Here is a 27,237-nt window from a genome sequence, read left to right on the forward strand (position 1 = left end):
GTGTACTTTATCCTTTCTTAATTACAAAAATTTAACTTAATATTTCATTAAACACTAGACTATAGAACGCAATTAAACTAAAAAAACCCAAGTAATGAAATTCCATATGAGAATCAGAGAATAAGTGTATAATTTCCATGCACATTCCGGAACAAGTGAGAGCCATTCTTTGTTGTAGTGCTGAATTAAATGTGCTGCTTTTTCCCGATCAAAATCTGAATGTAAATGTGTTGTATTTGCTTATTTGAATTTTGAAGTAAGATGTTCAATTCCATGGTTTGAAATTAAAAGGTGGCAAATCTCAGTTTTTTTTTTCTTTTTTTTTTTGCCGTTTTTATTATGAAAGGGAACTGGATAAAATATTAAGGGACCAGAAAAGAGACTGAGCCTTGTACGCTTCCTTCATCTTCTTCCCGTTTTCACAAATTCTTCCAATTTTCTTTTTCTTTCATAAAACAAAACGAAAGGGAATTAAAGAGAAACAGTTGCACGAAAAAAGAGAGGAGTAAATGGCTCTACTCCTTCCTTCCTATCCACCAATCCACTCCTTTCCCGCCTCTCCTAAACTTGGCTTCCGTTTAAAACCTCCACCGCAACGCCCCATCCTACGCGCCGCCGCGGGCCTAGATGTTGATTCTTTCACGAAGAAGTCTGGTTACCTTTTCCGCCTCAGTGCTTTGGAGGCTCAGTCCTTGATCGATTACAGCCCCTCGCGTATCGCCGCTATTTATAGGAGAAAACCCTTGATTTTGTTGGCTCGGCTTATTCAAATTGCTACTACTTTTGGAAAATGGTTCGGCGATCGATACATTGATAATCTCATGGAACGATCCGATCAAATGTTCAAGGTTTGATTTTTAGTTGCTCTTTACCTATAAGGTAGTCTCGCTTTCAGAGAAAATTGATGCTGAAATTGAATTTATTTGACACTGTTTTCTAAATACAATTATTCTAAATTTGAGTAAAATTATGTATTTTTATTCAGAAAAGTTATTTTTTTATTCCAGAATTTATTTTCAACCGAAGGAAGCTTTAAAAAATTGGATTTGTTTTTCCCCTGTTGCTGCGTTGCAGGTTAGAGCTGCCGAGCTTCGGAAAATTCTGGTGGAACTTGGGCCGGTATTTTATTTTATGAATTGTTCTATGTAAAGTGCATTTTAGTTCTCCAACTGTATATTCATAAAAAAAACCTTCTAACTTCATTGTTTTTGGATTGAATTTTGATTGTCTTGTTAGATTTTAGGAATGCAAATCAGCATATAACTGGTTTTTCATTAGCATTGTTATCAATTTTACTTGTTGGAGCTTATATCAAATGAACAAGGATTACATGGTGTAGTTCTATAATACATGACTAAAATACACTTTTGAATATAGTACCCGTTAACTTTGGTGCTGATCATCATTTAACCGATATTATTACATTTTATACATGTCTCCTGTTTAAGTTATTGTTAAATTGTAATGTCATAACATAGTCTGCTGGGTACTGGTAGTTCCATTTCACTAATTAGCTTTAGGTTTTTCAAAACTACTAAAATTTATTATTTCGTTCCACTGAATACTACATTTTTTTGTAGCTTTGTCCCCCCTCCCCAAAAAAAATAAATAAATAAATAATTCCAGTTCATTGTTACTTGGAAAAAGTTTAATGGTACAGAAATTTATGTAAATGTTTAGAAATTTTGTGGAAAAATAGCAGAAAAGGTTCACAGTGTTTTAGAGAATGGGTAAGTGCAGCTAAAAATGATTTGATCATCAAGATAAAGGAAAAAGAGGGGAGAGGCGGCAGGAAGTATAAGCTTGTTCACTTCAAATATCACCTGAAAATATTGAAAATCATGTAGTTTATTAAATGTTATGTTTACTTTAGCATTCATGTTGTAGCCACAAAAGCTGTTTATGCTGTTACTCTATTACTGTTCAGATCAGCTATACTCTCCATTATTCCATGAAGATTCATTGCTACTCAAGCTCTTTCTAGGCCTGTCTTGAATATATCTTAGAAACATTGTCCGAGAAAGCGTTTTTCACTTAACGAAAACTCCTTCTGTGGAGTTTTCTACTATATACACTTTTCGTTTGGTGAGAAGCTGCAGTCTTTTAAAATATAGCTTTTTTTAACTAGTACAAAAACCATTACAAACTATTGTACATTTGTACTTGGATTGAAATTGCTAATTACTTGGAATCGTCTTTGATTTTATGTTTTGATTTTTTTAAATAAAATAAATTTAGTTTCTTTCTTCTTTGTAGGCATACATTAAAATTGCTCAAGCTGTTTCATCTCGACCTGTAAGTTCTCGTATCATCTAGGATAAGTTTCATGTGCTACACAGTTTACTTTGCTTTCTACTTTTCTTTTTAACTTTTGATGCATATTGGGTCCTTTGCCTACTTTAGCTTTTGAAACTTGCTTTTGGCAACGGGTCTTCTTGTCACATGCTTTCAAATTATAGGAAAGGGCTTTCCTACTATAATGGACAGATGCATTCTGAAGTGTAGATAATCTTATCTTTTTGGGTTTTTTACGTTCCTCTGAATATTACATATACTAATCTCTTGTACTATAGCCTAAATAGTTCCTTTGGCCAAAAAATAACTTACAATCTTAAGTTGTCTAGATTTTACTAGCAATTACTATAGTGGGACAATTGATCTTAATATTTCCCAAGAACTTTTTCTTTCCTAATGTTTGTGTAGGAGATACTTTTTTATTATTTTTAGATAGAAAATGAAAGATAAAACTAGGTAAATTATTTCTATTCAAACTAAACTTGGTTAATGGAAATTCTAGATTCCTGTTTTGTTCCTTTAAGGGCAAAGTTACACAGTAGTATTGCTGATAATTCTATTTGGTTAATTCAAGATACACATTTTGAAGGAATCTTCTGTCCACGATGTCGAAGACATCTTTTTTCTTGATAATTGTTGGAGAAATAATTTACTTTGCTAATACAGATATCAAACAAGTAGTTACGGAACATGTGTGTGTATTCTAACCACTTATTACTGTACTTGACAATATCCTCTTCAATATTTCAAACTAAAGAATTGAGTAACGTCATGTGAGAAGTTTGATGAACGGTCGTTTTGAACTGTATTTTTCATCACCTCAATCATTTTAAATATCGCTTAGTATGATGATGGTTTTGTCATTAACTATACCCTTGATTCTCCCAAATGTAGTTTTTCTTTTAAGTTCACATTTACTTTCCTCAAACATTGTCTTTAGCTTTAAGTTTGATCTCTTATAAAACAACTAGCAGATCATGTAAGGTGAAGTGATAGGTTGGTAAAGTAATATTGGGGGTTGATTTGTTGGCTTATTTTCTTGTTGAAACATCTTTTACTGCCAATTGTACCATCTCTGGTTTTCCTTAATCTTCATTTTTGTTTGTATCGCCCTTATTTTAGGTATGTCTAGGATAGGGTAATGGATAAGGCTTTCCTAATGTTTTGTGTTGTGGCCTTGATCATTCCAAAAAAAGATTATTCTACAAAAACATTAAGCTTCCTGAATAAATATTGCTGGTATATGGCTTAGCTGTTATGCTTGAAAACTAGATTTCACATTTCTTTAGCTCTATTTGTAAGATTTGACACTGGCTGGGTTAGTAATCACTTATGATCCGTTTTTAGCCTTTCTAGCAACATCCTGAAGTCAACTGCATGCTTCATATGGGGTTCTTAATGCTCATATTGCTTTTCATCATGTTATACTTAGTGTGCTGTATTCACTTTCAATATATGAACCTTTCAAGATGCATTTTTTTATGTAGGATTTGATACCGCCATCATATTTAGATGAACTCTCTTTGTTGCAAGACCGAATAAGTCCTTTTTCTACTGAAGTTGCCCTTGATACTATAGAAAAAGAACTTGGTCTCCGAATAGATGAACTCTTCTCCGAGATTTCACCAGAGCCAATTGCTGCAGCTTCCCTTGGACAGGTTGTATCCGATTATATTCTTGGCTTACCCCTTTATAGTTGCTTTCTTTCCGAGTGTTTTTAAAATTTGTCTTGGAAAACCAGACTCAGTGCTCATTGCTCTCTCTCCCCCCCCCCTCAAGTAGGTATATCAAGCTAGGCTTCGTCGTAGTGGACAGGTTGTTGCTGTCAAAGTTCAGAGGCCTGGTGTTCAAGCTGCAATTTCCTTAGACATATTAATTCTGCGCTTTCTAGCTGGGGTGGTTAAGAAAGCTGGTAAATTTAATACTGATCTTCAGGTAATTTTGGTATTGCATTGCTCTGCCCTTAAGTAGATTTTCCCTTTAAATGTGTCTCTGAATTGAGCATATCTAGTTTAACTATGGATTTCTGCTTATTATTCATCGACTGGTATTAACCAAGAAATATGGTCAATATTCAGGCAGTCGTTGATGAATGGGCATCAAGTCTTTTTCGGGTATGTATTCGTTTCCTTCTCCTCCAGTGTGTTTAACTCTATTTGTCAAAATGCAGAAACAACTTCTAACCTTATTTTATGAAGTTGCCAAAAATGTCTATTGATATCTTCTATTGCAAAGTCTTTAAGGTATTGCTTTGTATAGGGAACCTGTTAAATATTGGATTGTTAGATATTTAGTGTAACATAGGTGTTCGTGCTTAAAGTATGAGCTTGCTTTAATGATTGGAACCAAAGTTGTTTCAAATGGTGGGATCGATTGATTTTCTTCTATAAACGCAGCTTGGTAAAGCAACTATTGTAGAAGCCGAAAATAGTTAATCTTTTATTTTAATTTTATTTTTCTTAATAATTAGGATTAAATATTAATAATTATCTGATTAGATTACTTTCTTAGTGGATAAGAAACTTAGTTGATAAAAAGTTCTAGTTTGTGTAACTCACTTCCAATTATAAGTCTGTGTTTTCTTTCCTCATACTGAAAAGAAGAGAAATTCCTTTCTACGTGAATTCTCACATGGTAGCGTAGCTAAACTATAAACCCTAGTATAGCATAGAGAAACAAACCAGCTCCTCCTCGGAAATTTATTGTAAACCTCTATTTAAGAGGAAATTTATTGAGTAATAAAATAAGTTGAGTTTTCATTAAATTAAGTTGGTTACTCCCTTAGAGATGTAGGAAACTGCCTTAAAGTTCCATTTTTTTTTGGATAAAAATTGGAGGTCTCAGTTAAAAACTCCCTTCATATTCGTCCACATACTAACAAGTATGTTAACGAACATTGGAAGGAAGAAAAGAGTACCTCATATTTCATTAAATAAAACACCCAGTACATATGAAAACACGGAATACCCTCATACAGGGATAGACACCATTTGCCTTAAAGTTCCATCACCATAGGTAAAAATCAGAGTAGGAACAATGCAGAGACCCTTGTGTCGAATCTGGATTTTCCGTTAATCACTCAGTAAATTGGTCTCATACCCGTGGTGTAACATAATTTAATCTTGGCCTTTCCTAATTTTGTATTGCTAATTATTAGTATAAAAGCCTATTCAGGCTTGAGCTAGGATCAAGCTGAATTTTCAGAACAATTCTTGTGTTTTCTTTCTTCTCTCTCCTATCCCACGGTAGCAGCCCTCCTCTTCTTCCTCCTTTTCTCTCCTTTTACCTTTTACTTAATTACATGAAATGAAGTCATTGGCATGTTAATTGTGATGATAAATTCTCTTCTCTTTAAAACTCTACGGTGGGATATTTATATTTCAACTCATGGAATCTTTTTAAAATGAATGTTGAAGTAGCTAACACAAAATCTTTATTACCTCTTTTTCTTCACGAGCATTAATTTATTTCCTTTATTGTGTTCTTTATAATAAACTTCCCTTTTATCTGTAGAACTTATTGTAAAATATCTTTTGCGGTAGACAAATATTTTAAATTGTTATAAGATGTGTCTCTCTACTCATCTAAGCCTTTATTCGAAACTATCTAAGATGTTATTTTTCCTTATGCAGAATATGCTTAGAACTTCATATTGAATACAGGTGTATCACATTGTATGCAGGAGATGGACTATACGAAAGAGGCCAATAATGGACTCAAGTTTAGGTAAGAGTGTGGTAACAGGTGTGCCTCATTCTGCTAACACATGACAATTGAGCTCCTCATTCTGCTATGTTTTCTGTTTTCTTAGTTGACTTTTACTTCATAATTTTGTGGTTAGGCCATATCATGTAATTGAACATTGGCTCCCTTGTCTGATCTATATAGTTGTATACTTTCTTTTAGCCAGAGATCTATATAATTATATATAAGCCACATGGTTATGTTTCATCTGCTTAATTTACCTTTACATCAGTAAATGCAGACCAACAGTCATTTTTGTTTAGTCAACTTCCCTCTCTTTCCTTTTCCTATATTTATTTGGGGACCAAAAACCTGAGTGATTATATGGACTGCAAGAACATAATAGGTCAGGCAAAAATCATCAGCCAAAAATCATGAATATTTATCTGTCCTTGTGGTACATGATCTAAATAAATCTGTACTCTCTACCAGATGGAGGATCCAAATCTGTAAGATGGTGGTTCATATGCACGACCAATGACATGTCATTTACATTCTGGAGTGTCACTTCGGTTTTTTTCTTCTTTGATCCTACCTTCTCCCTTTCCCTCTCTCACACATTCACGCAGACATTATACCATATGGTTTTATGTTGTTTTCTAAAAATACATTGCCTTATTTTGGTTCTTCTCATAAATCTGCAACCTTTGCATCTTCAATTTATTTTTTTCTCATTACTTTTATATAACCATTTTTTCCCTTTTTATTGAAGGTAACTTACTGCTCTAAGCCACTAACCACTATTGCATTTTTCTTAATCAGACGTCTGTATGGTGGTATAAAAGATGTTTTTGTTCCAAACATATACATGGAGCACACAACTCGTAGAGTCCTTGTTATGGAATGGGTGGAGGTATTGTCTGTATTGCCTATTTGTAAACTAAAGAAGTAAGAATCACAAATTTATTCATGAAAATATGAAAAGAATACTTCGAATAGTTCCTTTTCTGCACAAATAGTAGTATCTCATGTTTGGCATATGTTAAACAAAACTTATTACAATCTCAGTACATAACCTTTTTGCCTACTTCCACATCAACATGAAAAAGGGTATGGACATACAACCCAGTTTTAAGTGTAATATATTTTGCTGATCATTTGTTATGGAGAATTTAGAGCAGGACTATATTAAGATTTGCAAGTTGTGAGAGATATTTTTTCTACATCAACCTATTAAGAAATGCATAATCATTTTGCTTATAATATATGAAAATGGGCCTAAATCTCCCATCTCGTTTATTCTTTTATTTGGAATGGTAAAACAAGAGTTTCTTGAATAAGACAAGTGTTCATTGTGTGTGACTCCCATCCTTTCATTTGTCCACCCATGAGTGACTTCGCCATACTTCAGACAAACTTTCTTCTTCACGGATTTATAGAATAACACGGTCTACCTCATTTAAAAGTGACCAATATAGTCATTCTTTCTTAAAAGTTCAAGAATACTTGTATATTCACTTGATGTTCTGCTGATTTTCTATTTTATTTTTATTTTAGGGGCAAAAGTTGTCTGAAGTGAAGGATCTATATCTAGTTGAGGTCAATTTTAAAGCTATTTGCCATTGTTCTAATATTTTGCAATTAACGTCAATAACTTCGTTGTTTGCCTTCGTGGCTTAATGACTTGAATGTCTGTTTTGTGATGCCGCTTAGGTAGGGGTTTACTGCTCATTCAATCAACTCTTAGAGAATGGGTTCTATCATGCTGATCCTCACCCAGGAAACCTTTTCCGTACATATGATAGGAAATTGGCGTATATAGGTATTCCTCTTGAATATGGATAAATTTTTGGTTGATTATACTCGATTTAAGGTTTCTGTTTTTTGTTTTCATTATTTTTGCTTTACATTTAGATTGACATTTTTCTTTCTTTTTATTATTATCTTTTAATTTTTTGCTGATTTAACAGTTGTGATAGTTTTATCATATATTGATCATGTTGTCCTTTTATTAGTACTTTTCTCAGTATCTGGTGACTAGAAATAGAGATGGGCAGCTTTTGAAGGTTGATAATTTGTTTTAGTGGTTGTGCATCATTAAATTGGTAAAGGTCCAGAATTAACCTTTAATATCTTTCATGACCAGATTTTGGTATGATGGGTGAATTTAAACAAGAATTCAGAGACGGATTTATTGAAGCTTGTCTCCATCTTGTAAACCGTGATTTTGTTGCACTTTCCAAAGATTTTGTCACTCTCGGGTACTACCATATCCATGTTCCCTGATAATATCTGAAAAAGCTATTATATTGATGCAACACGTTGAAGGCTGGATTAACCAGCTGTGCTTACAGGAAAAAAACTTGTTAAATTACAGGCTTCTTCCACCAACTGCGGAAAAGGAGGCCGTTTCAAAAGCTTTAACAGGTTTCCTTTTTATTTCTAGATGAGACTGGTGCTCCAACAATTTGTACTTTTGGAAATTGACTGCCTTATGGTCATATTAATATTAACTAATCAGCAATTATTGGTTCTCCTTGGTCTTCTGTCTTTAGGTGTCTTCCAAGATGCGGTTGCCAAAGGAGTCCGGAATATAAGCTTCGGAGACCTTTTAGGAAATTTGGGAACTACCATGTAAGGTGTTATGTTTCAGTTTTACCATATGTATTGAAATTATGCTGATGCAATAGTCTCCAATGTTTGTCCTTGTTTTTTTTGGTAATTTGTATGTCTATTCATGTGTGGAAATCTGCTCTCTACCATGTTCATAAGACCAAATTTCTTTTTCAACTCATAATGATCATTTGAAGCAAAAAAGAATATAATGAAAGCACTAAGAACCAGAACTAGAGAAGTCAATTGGAGTATGGGAAATTAAATACACAGGAAAGTGAAGGAACCCACAAAAGATACGTGTGCTAATGGTGAAGAGAGCTCGTGAACAATGCCAAGCTACCAGGAAAAATTAGCATGGTTAGTTTTGCGTTGAAATAGATGTAAAAATAAGATGAAATGTTGATTCTTTAATTCACGAAACATTTACATTTTTCATTAAAGGAATTCAAAGCACATTTACGCTTATAATACCTAGGTGTTGTAATAGCGAGGTTGATAAGCTAGCTAAGGAGGGAATTGGGTGATTTTTGTTGCTGTTTTGGTTGGTTCGTTTGTATTACAGGGGAGTTGGTTTAGGAGTGTTTTAAATCTTTTGTTTTCTGTAGGAGTGTTTAGTTTTTAGTCTTTTGTTTTGTAACAGTGTTGTTGTGTCTTTTGTAAACTGATTTTTCTTTAATAAATTGATGCACTCTTTTCCTCCTTCCGCTAATGGGTTCCTGCCTAACGGCAGAGAATCAATAAGAGGGAGGTTTTTAACGAGGCATCCTATTCCTATAAAAAAAAAATCAACTGGACTTCCTTCATCATCCTTCCTCAGCTTTAAGTTGGGATTCATAGGTGTTTCTACTGGTTTACATCCAAGCATACCGGTCTCAATTAGCAAGTTAAAAATATATTTCCTTTGAGAGATCACAATTTCAGCCTTTGATCGAGCAACCTCCATTCCTAGGAAATATTTGACAGCACCAGGGTCTTTGATTTCAAAGATAGCAGCAAGAATACCTTTTAGTTTGCTAATTTCTTCAGTTTCATCTCCTATTATGATGATGTCATCAACATAGACAATAAGTACGGTTTTCTTCCTTTTGATGAAGTTTTCAAGAATAAGGTGTGATCTGATTGGCATTGATGATATCCATAGTTGATCACTGCTTTGGTAAACCTACCAAACCATGCATGGGGTGATTGTTTTAAGCCATACAATGACTTATTTAGCTTGCATACCTTGTGGTCATTTGAGGAATTCTTTAAAACTGGAGGTATCTTCATGTAGACATCTTCAAGATCCCCATTTAGGAATGCATTTTTTTTATGTCTAATTGGTAAAGGGGTCAATTTTAATTTACTGCAAGTGATAGTAATACTCAAACTGTATTGAGTTTAGCAACATGTGCAAAGGTTTTCTGGTAATCAATTTCATGACTGAGTGAACCCCTTTGCCATAAACCTTGCTTTGAATCTTTCAACACTCCCATCGGCCTTGTATTTGACTGTAAATATCCACTTACAGCGTAGCGTTTTCTTTCTTTGTGGCAGCTTCGTAAGAACCCAAGCCCGATTACATTTTAGGGCCTTGATATCTTCTTCAACATGCTTTTTCCATATTAGCCTTGTTAATGCTTCCTGGGATGACTTAGGAATTTGTATGCTGTCAAGTGACCTAGTGAATGCTCTATATGGTGGTAGTAATTTCTCATAGGCTATGTACCTGTCAATAGGATGGTTGGTGCACTTTCAAACACCTTTTCTCTGAGCAATTGGCAGTTCAAAATTGTCAATAAAAGGAACATGAGTTTCATTGTGTGAAGATTCCATACCTGAGTCATTACCTGAAGCAGAACCCAATTCTAGCTCTTGACAATTTGGTATGTGTGATGTCCTATAAATTTTCAGCAGGTCGACCCCTCCATGTATAGACACAAAGTTCTTTATTTTCAAGTTGAGTTTTGGATGGTGCTTTGGTTTGAGAAGGTAGGTTTATTGGCTTTGAAGGAGGAGGGTCTTTTCGAGTGTTTTATGGTTTTTTAGGAGAAAATGGAATGTATGTGGATTGAGTGCATTGAAGGCTGTCCCAAAGTCGAAGATATCTAAAACTGGTTAATATAGGCTGTGTTTACAACAATAGAGTCCTATTAGATTAGTGTTTACATAGGAGTCCTAATAGGTTACTTTTTATCTAAAACTCTTATCTTAGAAGATATCTACTTATCTTTTAAGTAGATAAACCTAATCATACAACTTTAATACAAAGTAAAATACACTTTAAATTTGGTTACATTCTACAGGTTTATGATTTAATAGCTGGATTGCTAGGATTGTATAGGCTTACAATTTCCTTAGCTAAGCATAAATAATATGTATAAATATTCATGTAGTTTTTCATTTGGATATACAAGAGAGATCCATTCTTCTAGTTGTTCTCCCTATTTCTTCTGCCCCTGATTTCAACAATTTCATTTTCTTTTTTGGCAGGTACAAGTTCAAATTTCGAATACCTTCATATTTTTCGCTGGTTATTCGTAGGTAATGGTTTTCCTTGGAGATTTGGTGTGTCCTCTTTACAGCCTCATGCTATCTGTTCAGAAATGTAGAATCTTATATGTACCCTTCTTTATGCGTATTTATTGATTTACTCATCCTTCCCTAGTCTTGCTGTATTGGAGGGAATTGCAATAAGTTCTGATCCAAATTACAAAGTTTTGGGTAGTACATATCCATGGATTGCAAAGAAAGTATTGACTGATAGCTCACCCCAACTGAAGTCGTCTTTGCGAGCACTTCTTTATGAGGTACTTTTATACTGATCTCAGTTATTTATAGAAATGCTACTGTGTTCTGTTTTTTACTTTTACATCATGGACATAGCATTTCGAAATTTTGATTATTAGGCTTGTAATCTGTCAGGATGGTGCTTTCAGAATTGATCGTCTGGAATCCTTATTGACAGAGGTGAGATTTTCCAATCTCTTTTGCTTACTCCCCATACTGCCCCTTTGTTTCTGCTTTCTCCTTTTACCCCACAGATGGCTTCCAGTTGCATATGTGAAAAAGAGGAAAGAAAACTGATAAATTTACTATTTATCTTTTACCCTGTTTTCCCCTTTTGTATTATTTCTGCAAAACAACTGCCACTGAAGTTCTGAGTTGTAATAGTCCCAAGTATTGAAGGAATTATTTCTGCTCACCAGTAATAAAAATCGGTAGTATATTTGTTGTATTTGCATCCTTTATTCAGATCAGATTCTTATTTTGATTCAGGGCATCTTTCAAACAATTAGGCCACATTCCTTCCAACTTATTCTAGGGCAAGAAATGTTTTGGACATTTCCTTATATAATTTCCTTCCCTTTTTTATGAATATTTGAGCCCCTTCCTCAATTTATTCAAATCCTTAAATGATTCATATGGCAGTCCCTCCGTGCTCGAACTGAGAAGGCCTTGGTTAAGACACAAAGAGAAGAAGCCGATTCCAGGGTGGTTTTTAAGGAAGTCCTTTCTTTCACATTAAATGAAAAGGTGTCAGAATAACATCTTTGTTTTATATGTATATTTTTAATTGCCCAATTGAAATTAATATTTTTCTGTCTTTTCTGGCAGGGCAGCTTTGTGAGGGAAATACTAATTGAAGAGTTCGCTAAGGTGATCTGCTTAATTTCTTCTTGCAAATTCTACCGAAATATCTGTTCTAAAACCTTGTGGGTAATAAAACAACAAATAAAGCTGGATGAAAGGTGTTAAATAATGTGGTTGAAAGAGATTTTGGAATGGAATTACTCTTTTTTCTGGTTGACTCCTTTTTTTTTTTTTTGCATTCATGTAATTAATGCCATTGAAATGGCTTTTAAGCCCAAAATTATGATCCTCACCAATTAGGTGTACTGTCTACTGACGACATGAATTCCCTTGATAGTATCATCTGGCTATCGTGCTTCTATCTGATCTCAAATTGCTTTCTAAAAATTGGTACAGGGTTTGGATGCACTTGGATTAGCAACACTTGATTCGTTCACTTCTGTGGCCACAACAATAATACCCCTTTCTGGTTCCACCTCATTCTCTTTGATGTCCAAGGAGGACATGATCAACTTGAGAACGTTACGCCGCCTCATGTTTTTGTTGTCAGGTTCTGAAAGCAATAAAAAATCCTTTGAGGTGAGAGTCTAAGCATTTTTCTTTTCATGTTAGAATGTACTGAACTGTTGATAAATGAAGAGAAAGGGGGGGGGGAGGCAAGCTTACTTATCTTTGATACAATTACACCTTATTGCTTAAATGAAGATGTTGTGTCCCGTAGATTTTCTAAATTATTATAAGGCAATGGAGGTAGAATTTTTATGAAACTCAGATTATATTTAAAATGTTTTTAACAAAAGAACAAGTTTGTAAGGTTGACCGTATTAAAAATGCTGCACTACATTCCACCATTGTAACCAAAATTTTATAATTAAGCTTAGTACAATGAGTAAGATTCTTGTATAGTTTCAATATCATCTTATTGTTGGTGTTCCTCTCTTGACATGTATATCTTCTACTACAGCATAAGTTTTTGTCTCTGCCTAACTACTGCTAGAAAATCCAGGCTCCAAACTCAGCTTCTAGTTATTCCTTTTTTAAAGATCAGTGTTAAATCAAACGCTCATTGAATCTTAAACCCTAGTTCTACTTTCTATAATAGTCATAAGTTGTAGAACCTCAATTTTTTCCTAGCTTTGTACCACCGCATAGGCTAAAAAATGGATTACTCAAATGCATCAAGCATCGTAATTGTTCTACTTTAAGGGAATCTTGAGAGATTTTTTATACTGATTGAAGCTTTTAAAGAGAGAGGACTTTCATTGATAATGTGGCTTAAATCGAATATCACTCGGGAATTCAAGTAGGTTTTATTTAGATCATTTTAGAGTTTGGTTCATGAATCTAATGAGGTTGATTAGCTAACTGTTACGTTAATTACATTAGGAAAAAAGGAAATATTATTATTTGTTATTATTTTAAGAGAACAGTTTTACTATCATTAGGAGTTATTAAGGAGAGTTGTTTATAAGTAAGAGTCATTTTTATTTTGTTTATCTTTTAGTTTAAGTCTTTTATTTCAAGTAAACTCTGTAACCTCTATTTAAAGAGGCTAAACCCTAAAAGATGTTGGTCTCTCCTAAAGGTTTGAGTCTCCCTTTGATTAGATGAGAGGTGTTGGTCTCTCTCTGACGAGCTGAATTAATAGTCTAAATTCAAGACCATAACAATTTGGTATATAAATGGTGTCGTGGTGTATTTGGTTATCACGTCAGTCTAACCCGTTAATCATGAGGGGGGTTTTTAATGAGGCCTTACATTCCTATAAAAAAAAATAACAATTTGGTATATAGAGCCAGCAATCCCGTATGACGATGTTGATGGAGGAAGTTATACAAGAGGAAATTAAACCAATTGGTCAATGTTGTGCTGAATGGAGAGATTTGTGGGCTGCATGGAGAGATTTTGTGCTTTGAAAAGAAATAAAAAATTGAGAACATGGAGACAACATAAGAGTTTGATGAAACATCAAAAAAGAAAAAAAGGTAGACGAGGTTATCACTAATCACTATTGAGAAGTCGTATGAAGAAATAGGAGCACATTTTGCAACTCAAGTAATTTTTTTTTTAATAGTGTTGAGGTGATTACAAAGTAGTATCTATTCGGAAGTTTTCTTAGCCTATTGACAACATATGCACACTCTGTAGACACAGCTGCTCGAACCCGAGTTCTCTCGGGAGAACAATATTCCCTTTTACTACTGAGACTACTCAATGGGTTCTTGTTAGGAGACAGTTGTTTATTATTTATTTGGAGTTTTTTTTATTTTTTTTATCTTTTAGTTTAAGTCTTTTATTCAAGTAAACTATGTATCCTCTATTTAAAGACGCTAATTGGCATGAATCAAAGTTAAGTCAGAATTTTATTAAAACCCCTAAAAGATCTCGGTTTCTCTCTTGATGAGTCTTAAAAGTTTTCATCTCTCTTTGATGAGCTGAGGGGTTTCGATCTCCCTCCAACGAGCTGAATTAACGATCTAAAATTCAAACCATAACACTAACATTGTGAATAACTGCATGTGACATCTCATTAAACATGAAATGGTCGTTGTATTTCTTATGCTGCATCTGATCTTGTGATGCTAGTGCTTTAAATTTATTACTTTCTTGTAGGACTGACTTCAAATTCTTATGCTTTAGGATATTAATGGAGTTAGTAGCCACAACAATAAGGAAAGTGCATACCTGGAGGAATCATCAGTGCTTTCCTATCAGCCCGCATTAGTTTCAGAAATTCTGGCCATGCTTTCTATCATTCCCGAGGTAATCATTAAGAGAGATGTTATATGATCCTTACACCATTTGATTCATTTTTTCTTTCTTTATAACACTTGACAGTTGCCTGAAACTCATCGGCCTCTTCCAGGTTGAACTGTATGCTTTCAACCCGAATTTATAAACAGCGATAGTTTTCCTTGGTTTCTGTTCCTGGCCATCTTTTGCCTGCTTTAAACTTTTACCAGCTCTTTGATATCATGCTTTTCTATTTCTGCTACAACGATTTACTTGATTCTTGCACTACCTCCTTCAGATAGCTGCTTACTAATTTACTGGAACTAGCTTTATTATGATGATAATAATTCTTTTAAGTATATCCATACTGTATTGAATTGTATAATTACATTCATATGCTCGAGCATCTTTTATATGCATGGAAGTCTGCACCTATTTACCCGTTACTCTGTGGCAGCTGCCGCCCGAATTGCAACAGCAGCTGCTTCGCTTACCAGCTGATCTGGCCAGAAGGCTGGTTTCCCGCGCTTCTGCAAGGACTATCCAGAGGATCTTCCTATGATTGTCATGATTGTCTCAACTGGATGTAAACTTCCACCAACCGTGTAAGGGAGGGTTTAGATCGATGCAAGGCTTACTTACAAATTAAGAATTCATCCAAGAGCTTTCAGTCAGAGTAACATACATCTTTTAATAATAGTTTCTTCCCCAATGTTGCATCATTTTCCCAAGTGTCCTCGAGTATGAAAGTAGAAAATTATAGTCCGAGCTGCATGTGCAAAGCATGACAGTAGAATGTTCATGTAAGATCTTAAATCAATGTCAATGTATATCTGTAAAGTGAGCTTCTTTTTTCTTTTTCTTTTTTTTTTTTGGAGGGGGGTAATAATTACCAGCATTCAGACAACAGATAGTCCTACTTATGGTTGTTTTGGAAGTCCTGGAAATTTTGTCTTCTTTGGTACATACTTTTTTGTTTGCAAGTTATTTCATAAGATCTTTAATTGTAGAAATTCGTTCCCATAGTCTGGGTCAATTAGTGGGGAAATTGTGTACTCATCTATGTGACATAAAAATAACTTTTTGAAAAATAAGAGGGTAAACTATATCATATACCATTGGATTTTGGACACTGTGTTGTTTATATTATTGAACTTCCAAATTCTCCAATTATATAATTAAACTTTGTTTTTAACTTCAATTATGTCCTTGAACCACTAAAATCTAAATTGTGTGATGACATAAATAAAACGACATTGCGGTTATTGACGTTTAAATTGGTGTTTGTTTTAGGAATTGAACTTTAGGGGTGTATCAATTTTTTCACTATTTTTTAAACAATTTATTTTCTTGGTGTTACATTTTTTAACCATCGTCGACAATCAATCACCACCTATCATATGGAACGTTTTTCATAATAAAATTGTATAAAATGCTATCATTTCATTCCTTTTTTCATTCTAAAAAATCATTTGCATCTATACATGATATCACAGTAAGGCACCAAGTATAACCTTTCCATTCACATTGCTTAGTCACTTTTAACACTGCATTACACATTTCATTTCTAATTTCAATGCCCATGCTCATCACTCAATTGTTTAACGTAGCAAATGCACACTTCCGTTTCACTTTAAGCACATATGAAGCAAAACCTCATAGTAGTCATCACTACTTCACAACAACAATGCATTCGTACACATTAAAAGCAACTCAACAGTATCAATCATAATTTTTTCTGTCATAATAGAGGCATTAAAGGTACTCTTACCATCCTTATTGTTATAGGCACAATTTCAATCATTTTGCACAAACTTTCATATCATACAACATCACACACTTAGATACACAATCACAACATATACACATTATAAACAAACTATCTTTGCCATCCTATATAGGGCAAAGAGACACAAACCAATTCTTCTAGTTAGTATTATTGAGTTACTTGTTCTTACTAAAAATGACTTAAACTAATCATTTTATTAAAACTCAAGTTCAATCCAACCGATCCTTCGTTTACCTATCGAAATTAACTCAAATTATCATTCCAAATCACATATACATCCAGTTCCAAAGGCTGAAATTAGATTGAAACAATCGTTATTTTACTGAAAATTTAATTTAATATTTTTAAAGTAAAATTCATTTTACTAATTCTAAATCCCAATTCAACATCCAATAGCTTAGTTACAGCCTAAATATGAATTTAGAATCCTTGATTTGAAAAAATTACTGTGAATTTTCATCTACTCGAATTCAAGAAGAGTTTTTTTTAATGCTTCATTAATTGACTATCATATAATGACTATTTATCTTTATAAAATTCATATATATATCATATATACATAAATATTACCAATAATAGTTACTTTCAGTTATGTTATATAAAATAATCTATACAAAATGTTTTTTACTAGCTAAATTTAGATTGTTTTATTATGTGTGGAATTAGATTAGTTTTCATAATTGTTATTGCAAAATCTGAGAGTACGTGGATTTGAGAAGTTTAAGCGTGCATTATCATCCAATTGAGAGCTTTGAGGTTGTCTGGATAATGTAGGCATTGTATCAAAAATTATATATATTGTTGTGCTTCAAAAATGTTTGACCCCTTCAAACACCCCAAACCAAAATGGTACAAATTTTAAAAATCCGAATTCGAAGAGATTTGAGTATGAAAAAGTTTGAGTCTAGATAATCCGAGAGCGATCAAGAAAATCTAATCTCGAAAACTTTTAACTAAAAAAGTTTCTGGATGATATCCAGTATCCTGAACTTTGTAAAGCAGGCTAATTAGTCAATCTTCAGGATATATGTCGTACTGGTTACTAATAGAGTAAGGCGGGAAAATAAGCATCAATGGTTGTTTTTATAGCTTGAATAAGTTTAGGAAGCAGAAAGAATATCAGTGAAACCTTCAGAAGAAGAAGAAAGAAAGGCAAAATCTCAGCAACAGCTGGTCATTTTACATGTCCTAATCATCAATAGCATATTGTAATTGCTTCTTTTGGTTTAAAGTACTGAATTCCCTAGTGGATGCAGACCTACCGACTTGATTCAACCTGTAAGTGTTATCATTGTTCTTCTGATAGCTTCTGGGTCGTGTTTGTGATTTGGGTATTGGCGGGCGGTTTCTGATGTTCCTAACAGCACTATAATGACCATGTTTACTTGGGGATGTCTTTTGGCCAGATGAAGCAAATGGATAGAGCAACTGGGAAGGGCTCTCCACCTGCGTCGCCTTTGAACTGGATGAGGTACTTGTGGTGCTGCTAGCAGGCTCTTGGGCTTGCACATTTGGCTCGGTCATCTTCTTAGTGTCCTGAGACAAAAAAAGCTGGTGTACTATTAGCATTGAAGTAATGATAATATGACTTTATGGGACAACATCAACATGGAGTCATTAGAGCATCTCTTTGCTCGAAGTTTCGTTACCTCCCTACCAACGTTACTTTCTTCCTTTTCTTCAGCCTCCTCACCCTGTCTCTTATGTTCACGAAGCATTCGAGACCGTCGTTTTATTTTAGGATTTCTGTGACAACGAAATGAGAAAAATAATTAGGCGGTTCAACATAAGCATTAACACTCCTAACAAATCATGAGAAAAACACTTTTAAGTTGCATTATTAGCCTAATGGATGCATGGTTGCTTCATTTTGTATTTTTTGAAAATTCAAATTTCATGTTCTTCATCCCATTTACCTGTAACTACTTGGTAATATATGTCAAGGATGAATGGAGTGTGTTTGTGCACTGTTCCATGCACCTTGACAGTGCTCTTAAATTTAAATCAGTATCATAATTGAACTGATGCAAAAACATACATAAAAAGATGCATAATCAATTGTGAAAAAGAAACTTACTTTCTCTGTTCGTTTGCTTCGTCATCCATGTTATAAACAACAGGAAGGCCTGAAAGGTCACACGGTAATGGACTTGTGTAAAAGAACTGCAAATTCAAAGTTTTTCTTAGTCGAAGATTCGGAATAAGGTTCGCATGTAATCTTATAACTTGAACCAACATAATGTAAGGGCATTTGTCTCACAAGCACTTTTTAAGAGAAATTAACAGTTGGAAGTCAAAGAAAGGGAAAAAGTTTCTTTTTTTGGCTAATGCCAAATCATCCATGTGAACTTTACATTGTCCCAATCCATTTTGCTGGCAGAAAAGATATGTGTTTATTAAGGCTAATGCATGGAGTTGGTGCACACATCACTGTCTCTCAAACTTGTGTTGAATTTAATCATTGAAGATTGCCAAGCTATGTGACAAATCATTAGCTCTAGAAATTTTTTAAATCGGCTTTCCTATCATATAAAAGAAGCAGAAGAAGAAATAATATTATTGTTTTTTAACATTGAAAGAACAAATTTCAGGAAATTGAAGACTGATTTCGAGAAGTGTTCTTAGTCACAGCACACCTACCCTGATTGGAAATAACAAAGCTGGATACAATATGGAAATAAAGATAAGATTCAAAGGTCTTCCTTTTTCATCTTCTTCCCAGCAGAAAAAGGAAAAATTGAATGGTACTAAATAAGTTTCCAATTTCATACTTACTTTGCTTTGCAGGGCTGAAGAAGCAGAACCACGGTATGTAGGATCTAAAGCAAGAAGAGTGCTCAAAAGACCCAAGGAAGACTCAGGAAAATTCCTGAAAGTATCTACCAGACTAGGTTTGTATGATTGTGGAGGTCGGAAAGTTGTGGACAGCCTCAACTTTTTCCAATATGCCTCTGATGGAGTACCACACAACTTGAAAATCTTGTGAAGCTGCTCAACCTGAATGCACAAATTCTAATATGAGAAACTAGTAACAACAATTTTGACAATTAAATAGATTATTGATGAATATTATAATGTATTACCTCTGTTCTACCTGGCATGATTGGCCTCCCTGCAAACATCTCTGCCAAGAGGCATCCAGCACTCCAGAGATCAATTCCAACTCCATAATCTGTTGAACCTAACAATAGCTCAGGGGCTCTATACCACAGTGTCACAACTCGGCTCGTGAGAGGATACTTCTGGTTCGGAGAAAAATGATTTGCAAGTCCAAAGTCAGCAATTTTAGCATCCCATGTTTATCGATTAGTAAATTTGATCCTTTAATATCACGATGTAAAATTCCACTCTCGTGGCAATGCTTCAGACCCGAAAGCAGTTGATGCATGTAACATTTTATCTGCATCGACAATTCAAATTAGCAACTGATTAATCTAGTGTCTCCAGTTCCTGAAATCCCTGAAAGAGTAAAGAGGAAAATATATCCAACCTGCGGTTCTGTAAGCCTACCCTCCTGAGACATAACCCTTGTCAGATCGGACTGCATGAACTCAAAAACTAGATAAAGACTATATTGCATTCTTGATGTTGCCAATCCCTCAAGCTTCACTATATTGGGATGATCCAACTTCTGTAATATCATTATTTCTCGTGCCATAAATTTCACACTCTCGGGTTCTGATGTGTCGAAATGGACCTTCTTCAAGGCAACTATCTTTCCAGTTTCCTTATCTCGAGCTTTATACACGTTGCTGTAGGTACCCTGGCCTATCTATAACCAAACATAAAGGAAATTTGCATCAGTTGCATTTCTTAGCATAAAAATTCACATTGTTTTAAGTTGCATCTGTTATTCACCGAGTCAGAGACAATAATAACAATAATAAATAGTTTGTTCTTGTTAATTGAATCAGAGTATATATAATGAATGCAACTAAGATGATCCTAATACAACCAGAATGGCCTTGTCAAGTTGAGATTGTTGAACATTCTCACCAAGATTGGAGAAGAGAAGTGTAGTGCAAAAGATAGTAGTGAATGTTTTTCTTTCCACCACTTTCTTGGCAACCAAATGATGTCAACCAAGGAACTTCATTTTGAAGAAAAAGATATCATAAATTTTCAAATTGTAAACAAGTTATTGTAAATGCAAACTCTACTGGTTACCATAGAACTAAAGTGCGACCACAATGCAGTGTAACTTCAGCATCATAACGTTTTCAAAGGTCACCGTAATACCACAACGGCATCAACAATTAAAAAACATAGTTGTTTTTAAGAAACAAATCACGTCGTAAAGTCTGCAATACCAGCAACCATACTTAGCAGAGAATTAGTTGTTACTTGTAACAACAAAGTTTAGGGATTACCTTATCAAGCTTATCATAAGATTCGGCACTTTTTGGAACCAAGCCAGACAACACCTCTTTAGGGATATTATCGATTAGCCATTTAGGCCATCCATCAACCATTTCATCTCCAACGGCAAAAGCATTTCTCTTGAGTACAGCTTCATTGCTTCTCTCTTTTTCTTTACCGGCGGCAACAACACCATCAGCGCTACCAAATCCATTAGCCTTCTTTGGTAGTTGCCGATCTGCATCAGAATACCTCTGACCAGTTGACCTTCTATGACCCGCAAATGCTCCTTTTCCAGTATACCCATTTTCCACTTTGAGCTTCTCTAAGCCCCTAGGTGGTGATTCCATTGAGTTCTTTCCTTGAACACAACCCATTTCTTTGTTTCAGCAACCAGAAGGCTTCTCTTTCTTGATCGTTTAATAATGAAAAACGACGTATAAAAAATGACCATGAAGAAGAAGAAAAAAAGACACTTGGAAGAGTATAAAGAACGAAGAGAAGCAGACTGGGGAAGGGAGAAAAAAGAGAGACGAAAATGGCCGTCCTAAGCCGGCATTGTTGGAATTTTGCTGTATGGATGAAACCAAAAAGATGACTTTTTTACATCTTCTTTTGCTTTCATTCGAATCATTCCTTTTGGGTTCTTTTAGGTTTTGCTTTCTCCGCTCATTGAGACAGACGAAAAGTGAAGAACTTGAAACCCCATCATCCATGGTGTTGCCAATTGTCTCTGTAATAACTGATTTAGGTAGTTGAAACTTGAAAGCCAAATTTTTAACAATCAAATTCAATATCAATTGTATTATTTTAAGACATTTTGATTAATTTATACCATTTACTTCTTATATTCTAAAATTTATGAATTTAATTCAAGTTGAATAATTACATTTTTAATCTTTTAACTAAAAAGACCGAATCAAGATAAATAATAAAAAAATTGAAATTAATGAAATAATCTCGGGTATAGTTTACAAATGATCTCCCTATTATAATGATATTTTAATTAGTCTCTCGATTATTGAAATTTACAAAATAGTTTATCTATATAAGGTACTGATTTGTTGAGTCCTATGATTATTAAAAGTTATAATATAGTCACTCGACTATTCTTATGTTCCAAATTCGTCATTTTCTATTAAAAATGACGGTCATCTGAGTTGGACGTTAACCTGCTCACTGCAATATAATAAAATCTTATATCATAACTATTTTAGCTACATTCTTTGGATTGAGTCTCTATTTACATTATCTCATTGAGCTAATGTTTCAAATATTATGTCGTCGAGCTAGTTCTTGAAACTAACGACGGTGTTAGTAGACATCATTAAAATATTATTTTATCATATATCAGTCAGTAGGTTATCTTCCAGCTCAGACGATTGTCAATTTTTTAATGACAAATGACGAGTTTAAAACATATGAATAGTCAAGTGACTATTTTATAATTTTTAATAGTCGGGAGACTCAACAAAGTATAACCTTACAATCAAATGATTATTTTGTAACTTTTAATAATCAAAGGAATCAACAAAACAATATCATATAATCGATATATCATTTGTGTTTGACAAATTGAAGGTGAAGGACTTGATCATAGAATAATAAGAAAGCTCTGCAATGTCATAATTATGAGATTAGACTGTCAAAGATCGGGTGAAATATTAAAAGATTTAGATTATAAATAATAATAAACCCAAAAAAATAAGAAAAATAACTTCAGTGACCGAAAATGCCTTATAATATACAATTTTAACTATTTTTTTTTGGATTTGCGAAAATGACCAACAAATTCGCAACACAGAATTTCAAATTCGCAACTCGATTTCTGAATTCGCAACGCGAATTTCTTTTTCGCAACACAAGTTTCCTTTTCGCAACAAGACTTTCTAAATCGCAACACGAATTTTGTTTTCGCAACACGAATTTTAATTTCGTAATAGCTTTTATTTTCACAACACAAATGTTTTAGGTATATAAACTATACAGCAGCAGTAACTCATAACCTAAATCCCTAAATCGCAACTCGTTTCATCTCCATCTATCACTCTCTCCAGCGACATCTGTTCCTATATCCAACGACATACTTCCACATCTCTAATTTTTTTAAATAATTTTATTTCTATATAATTTTTCAATGATTTATCTCTCAACTTATCAACTATCAACTTAATAAAGATATATTTTTCTCTAAGTTAGTGGTGATATCTAGTTTATAGATCGTTTGTTTAGTAAATTAATTTACAATTAGTAGAATGAAAATCATCTAATGTTGATCATGTTTGGATAGATTTGTGTTTTAGAGGGTCATGGGAGAATGTTCATTATGTTTTACAATATATGCATTTACCCATGAATCTTCAACTAAAACTGCCATTAAAAAAATTAACTTATGAAACTCTAATGTTACGTGTTGCAAAGAAATTGAATTTAGAGCCCCTAAGTGGATTTAAGCTATCTTATTAGAGAAAATGTAAAGCTTATTTGTTAACCGACAATGAAGAAGTTGAACGATTCATTGCTTACATTAATGTTTCGCAAGAAGATGATGTTACATTGTATGTTGTTGAACCTAGAAGTAGTGAAGTTGGGTCAGTAGCGGGTAGTAATCAACTAAGTTCTTCAATCTCAGTTTATGGTGCTCACAATGTACAACGTTGTTATCAACCTCAAAATTTAATGGTTCCACCACAATTTCATCACCAAGAAATTTTTGTTTCACCACATTTCAATACCAAACACAATCTCAAAACCCACAACTTTTCCCTAATCCAAATCCCAATCAACTTTCAGCACCAAATTCAGGTTTTCGTATTGACCAGTTAGACGATGATGAGCCAACAGAAAAAATTGTGAGTACAAGTCAGTATTCAAAATTTGATCTTGGTTAATACCCAGACTTTGATCTTGGTCAATACTCGGATTTTGATAATGTTTCAGAAGAAAAAAATAGACACTGCGTGTAATGATTTTGATATTGGTCAATACCCGAATTTTGATGATGAAACAACTGCCGAGGAAGATGTTATTGATGATAATGAGGAGGAAGTTACGATTGTGAATGAACATGTTGAACATCCATTCTGTAATTCATATAACCCTGAAGAAGAAGAAGAAGAATAAGTCCCCGAAGAAAAGAAAAAGAAGAAAATGCCACGGGAGTATAACTAGAATATGCCAGAATTACTTCAAATACCGGAAGAAGAGTTGGTAAAGATAGCAGTTGATTGTTACACAAAAGTTATTCGTATCAAGAAAGATGATTGTTTTGATACAAAGGAAGACTTGAAGATAGCTTTGTATACGAAATGTGTAGAAGATGGTTATCAACTAAAAGTTAACAAATCAAGCAGAGATCGTTTCAAAACAAAGTGTACGATTGACAAAAACTGTACGTGACGTATGATTGCAAAGAGGATAAAAGATTGCGAAATGTTTCAAGTTAGGACTTTTATTGATAAACATACATGTTCAAGAACCCAAGTTTTTACTCACCATAGACAGGCAAACAAAAATGTGTTGGGTGGTTTTCTGGCTGAGTTAATGTTTTTGAATGGCAGGGTATATCGGGGACATAAAATTGTGACTAACATAAATGCTCGGTTCAATATTAGTATCGCATATTCTCAAGCTTGGAGAGCCAAATGTTATGCCTTGGAATTGTTGACGGGGTCACCAGAAGCATCGTTTGCCCAACTGTCGGCTTATTGTCACAATTTAAAGCTGAAAAATCATGGGTCGATAACTCATATCAAAACAGATAGAGATTGACGCTTTGAGTTGTTGTTTATAGCCATTGGTGTTGCGGTTAGTAAATCAATATAATTTTGTTGACTCATTTTTGTTAGTTACATGCATTTCACATTTAAATGATTATATTTCTTGTGTATATTATTTTGTAGATTCGTTCGTTTATTACTTGCATGTGCCCAGTTATTATAGTTGACGGAGTACATTTGAAAGGTCGATACCTTGGAGTAAACTTGTTAGCAGTAACCATGGATGCTAACAATGGGATACTGCTAATATATTACGGGGTTGGAAAATCTGAAACCTCTGATTCATGGACATGGTTTATGAGACATCTTAGGGATTGCATAGGTCCTATTAATAATCTGACAATCATATCCGATAGGGCAAACTCAATTGACAACGCTGTTAGAAGGTGTTTCCCATATGTTTTTCATGGACTTTGTGGTGTTCATTTATACAGAAATCTAAAATCAATGTCTGCTGGTATAAAAAAGCACAAATGGACATACTGGAAGACTGTAAAAGCTTATTGGGAAGTGGATTTTAGTAAGCATATAAATTATTTAAGACATGTTTTGCCTCAATATGCTCAAACACTAGAAGATGGCGGGTCTGAAAGATGGTCAAGAGTACATCAACTTGGAGCAAGATATGGTTTCATGACGTCTAATAGTGCATAATCAATCAACGCTCTAAGTCGTCATTCCCAAAAATTACCCATTTCTATGTTAATGGAGTTTTTTCGAGCCTCTATTCAACAGTGGTACTATAAGAAAAAAAACCATGCATGTATTATTTCTTTAAATTCGTAACTTATCATATTTAATATATTTTACTAAGTATTATTTATTTAAATTTATAGAAATTGGAACGTCATGTTACACCATGGACTGAAAAAAAGATAACGAAACGTGTTGTGAAGTCAACGTCATGGAGAGTTGAACCATGTTCAAAACTTTGTTTGAAGTATTGGATAATAACTTAAATGGGCTTGTCGATCTAAATACAAAGACGTGTAGTTGTATGAAATGGCAAACATCTGGTTATCCACGTGGCCATGTTATAAATGTTGCTCTTCATCTAAACCAAGATGATTCAAGCGCATACGTTATGAATTGCTACACTACAGAAGTATATCGACAGACTTATGCCGAGATTGTCTACCCTATTCCACATCATTCTGAGTGGACATAAAAGATGACTTACAAACAGTTTTACCACCAGTCATGGACAGCAGGATACCTGGCCAACCAAAAAATCACGATCGTATACCGTCTAAGGGTGAAGATAAGAGGATATCAACATGTAGTCGGTACAAGGAAAGTAGTCATACAAGGTTGACCTGTGGATTACCAGTGCCATCACAATACTCTTTTCCTCTACCAAAATATGGATCCTCATCAAAAGCCAAAGCTCATATGGTGCCAAGCAAAAGGAAATCAAAATCACAATCAAAATCAAAATCCCAATCACAACCGGCTTAACCTTTTGAGACTTATTAACTTAGGTGATTTTTAAATGCAAACGTCGTATTATGTGTATTTTATGTGTGAATGCATACATTTTCAGTTAAACATGCATTAGTAACTTGAGTTTGAACATTGCTATGACATGTTCAGTTGTTATCACTTATCAGATTGTTGTATGTTATCTTTTTGAAGGTTTTTTCCTTGAATTCGCAACGTCGCAACAATCGCCACACGGAAATCGCAACGCGAATTTGACTTTCGCGTTGCGAAAGTGTACCTTCAACATGTCTTTTTTGCCTTCAACATAATGCAGATTGAAATTAAACGACAAATCAATTAAACAAAAAAAACAATTCTTATTTACACTTGACATCCCTAGACATATATCCAAATGCTCCTAACAATAGGGAGCTTACATCCAAATACATCAATTTGTTCACGTAGCTCACTTCAGGATTAACCTGCAAAAATATTATGGCCATGAGATTTTCTACACATCTAAAACCAACAAACAACAAATTATTGAATTCTAGGTACTTAACCAAACATTTTCAAAGAAACAAAGAGTATATATGTTAACAACACTTGCTCAAACTTACCAATAACAAATGGTTGTTTATGCACACTTTCAGCACGCGGATGTAGGTAGGCAACGTCTCGATTATATCACTTTAGCCATAAAATGCCGAAACCACAATCCTACTGCACCTCTATCTCTATCTGTGGGAGGTAGAAACTGTTTACCTTTATCGTCATACGTTCCAAGCACATGCATACAAGAGGACCACAATCCCCTCTGGCTCTGGTCGTTTGTTTTGACGCTGTCTCTCTCTTATCATTGTAACTTTTAACTTATTTGGCTTCTTGTTTCCTGAATTAGTCCAATAATCAATCGCACCCAAGAATTTAGCCAAATGAGCTCTCCATCCCTTATAAATAATATCTTTCAAATCAAACAATGGTATG

At 34.1% G+C, this 27,237-nt stretch overlaps 1 protein-coding gene and 1 pseudogene across 6 annotated transcripts; one reads left to right on the forward strand and one right to left on the reverse strand.

Moving 5' to 3' along the window:
* The first annotated feature begins 412 nt into the window (after positions 1–412).
* Positions 413–16,022, forward strand: LOC120195792 (uncharacterized aarF domain-containing protein kinase At1g71810, chloroplastic). Of its 6 annotated transcripts, none has more exons than XM_039197716.1 (21): positions 414–848; positions 1,075–1,119; positions 2,257–2,295; positions 3,783–3,953; positions 4,078–4,230; positions 4,374–4,409; positions 5,978–6,021; positions 6,802–6,892; positions 7,537–7,578; positions 7,693–7,801; positions 8,126–8,240; positions 8,357–8,406; positions 8,535–8,613; positions 11,068–11,118; positions 11,243–11,384; positions 11,500–11,544; positions 12,007–12,111; positions 12,193–12,234; positions 12,565–12,747; positions 14,809–14,931; positions 15,327–16,022. In XM_039197716.1, exons 1-21 carry the CDS (start codon positions 510–512, stop codon positions 15,489–15,491), a joined length of 2,169 nt encoding a protein of 722 aa, XP_039053647.1. In that variant the 5' UTR covers positions 414–509; the 3' UTR covers positions 15,492–16,022. The 6 variants fall into 6 exon arrangements, with proteins under 6 accessions (XP_039053682.1, XP_039053687.1, XP_039053647.1 ...); XM_039197744.1 differs by lacking the exon at positions 15,327–16,022 and adding an exon at positions 15,200–15,243; XM_039197735.1 differs by having other exon boundaries at positions 415–848; positions 15,359–16,022.
* A 1,844-nt stretch (positions 16,023–17,866) lies between these two features.
* On the reverse strand, positions 17,867–21,515 carry LOC120195825 (annotated as a pseudogene).
* Between the last annotated feature and the right edge of the window lie 5,722 nt (positions 21,516–27,237).

Source organism: Hibiscus syriacus, unplaced genomic scaffold (genome assembly GCF_006381635.1).
Source record: "Hibiscus syriacus cultivar Baekdansim isolate YM2019G1 unplaced genomic scaffold, ASM638163v2 tig00004620_pilon, whole genome shotgun sequence".
NCBI classification, from domain to species: domain Eukaryota; kingdom Viridiplantae; phylum Streptophyta; class Magnoliopsida; order Malvales; family Malvaceae; genus Hibiscus; species Hibiscus syriacus.